Source organism: Gavialis gangeticus, unplaced genomic scaffold (assembly GCF_001723915.1).
Source record: "Gavialis gangeticus isolate Ggan-Ray unplaced genomic scaffold, GavGan_comp1, whole genome shotgun sequence".
NCBI classification, from domain to species: Eukaryota; Metazoa; Chordata; order Crocodylia; family Gavialidae; genus Gavialis; species Gavialis gangeticus.
In genome coordinates, this window is record NW_017729004.1 from 17,860,398 (window position 1) to 17,861,461 (window position 1,064).

General features: G+C 50.4%; 1 protein-coding gene across 1 annotated transcript in view; it reads right to left on the minus strand.

Annotated features, from left to right (window-relative positions):
• The window catches only part of PAXIP1 (PAX interacting protein 1), a 77,306-nt gene extending 77,040 nt beyond the window's left edge, over positions 1 to 266 (minus strand). The window contains exon 1 of the mRNA XM_019507941.1: positions 199 to 266. Coding sequence (XP_019363486.1) covers positions 199 to 266 — 68 coding nt within the window. The remainder of the gene's footprint in view (positions 1 to 198) is intronic.
• Between the last annotated feature and the right edge of the window lie 798 nt (positions 267 to 1,064).

Here is a 1,064-nt window from a genome sequence, read left to right on the forward strand (position 1 = left end):
CGGTATTCGATTCGACAGCTATTCGACCAGCTGCTATTCGAATCGACTTTTACTTTTCAAGGTCGAATACGTCGAATATTTGAGCCCACAGTCCTCCAATATACTCACGAGAACATCATGGGGTACTAGATCAAAGGCCTTTTGGAAGTCAAGATATACAATGTGATTCTCTTCTCCCTTATCCAGGTGGCAAGTTACCTGAGCATAAAAGGAGATGAAGTTGTTAAAACAAGACCTGCCCGTGACAAAGCCGTGATGGCTGTCATTTAGAATCCTACCTTATGCAAGCCTATCACATATAGCAGAGATGGGGAACCTCTGGGCCCCCGGCCAGATGTGGTCAGCCAGGGACTCCATTTCCCAGCCGCCGTGCCTGCTGTCACTGCTGCAAGGAGCCGGACAGAGCCACAATCCCCTGCATGCGTGCCCCTGCCTGGAGTGTGCAGGCTACAGATTGCAGCTCTGTCCTGGCTCCAGAGCAAGCTGCCCACACCACAAGGTCCTAGCAGCTCTAGAGCAGCCCCCTGCGCTGCTCTGCCATGCATGCTGCCAGCGTGGCTGAGGCTGGGGTCTCCGCTGAGATCAGCACAAGCCATGCGGGCAGGGGCAGGTAGGAAATGGAGTCCCCAGCTTACCGCATCCAGCCCATGGGCAGGATGTTCCTCATCCGTGGCATATAAACTCCTTGATGAGGATCTTCCCCAGGATAGAAGTTAGGCTGATTGGCCTATAGTTACCCAGGTCCTCCCTTTTTTGAAGATGGGCACAACATTGGCCCTCTTCCAATCCTCAAGGACCTCCCCCGAGAACCTTGAATTTTGGAAAAGTTTTGCCAGTGGTCCCGCAATGACTTTGGCCAGCTCCTTCAGCACCCTCAGATGAAGTTCATCTGGTCCTGCTGATTTACAGTTATCTAACTTTTACAAATGATCACACACCAGTTCTACAGTAATAGTAGGAGGGCATTCATTCCTGACTGTAGCCATATTGGTCTAAGGACATAGGCAGACAAGGTTCTTTGGGTAAATCTGATATCTTTTATTAGACCAACTAAAATAGTTGGA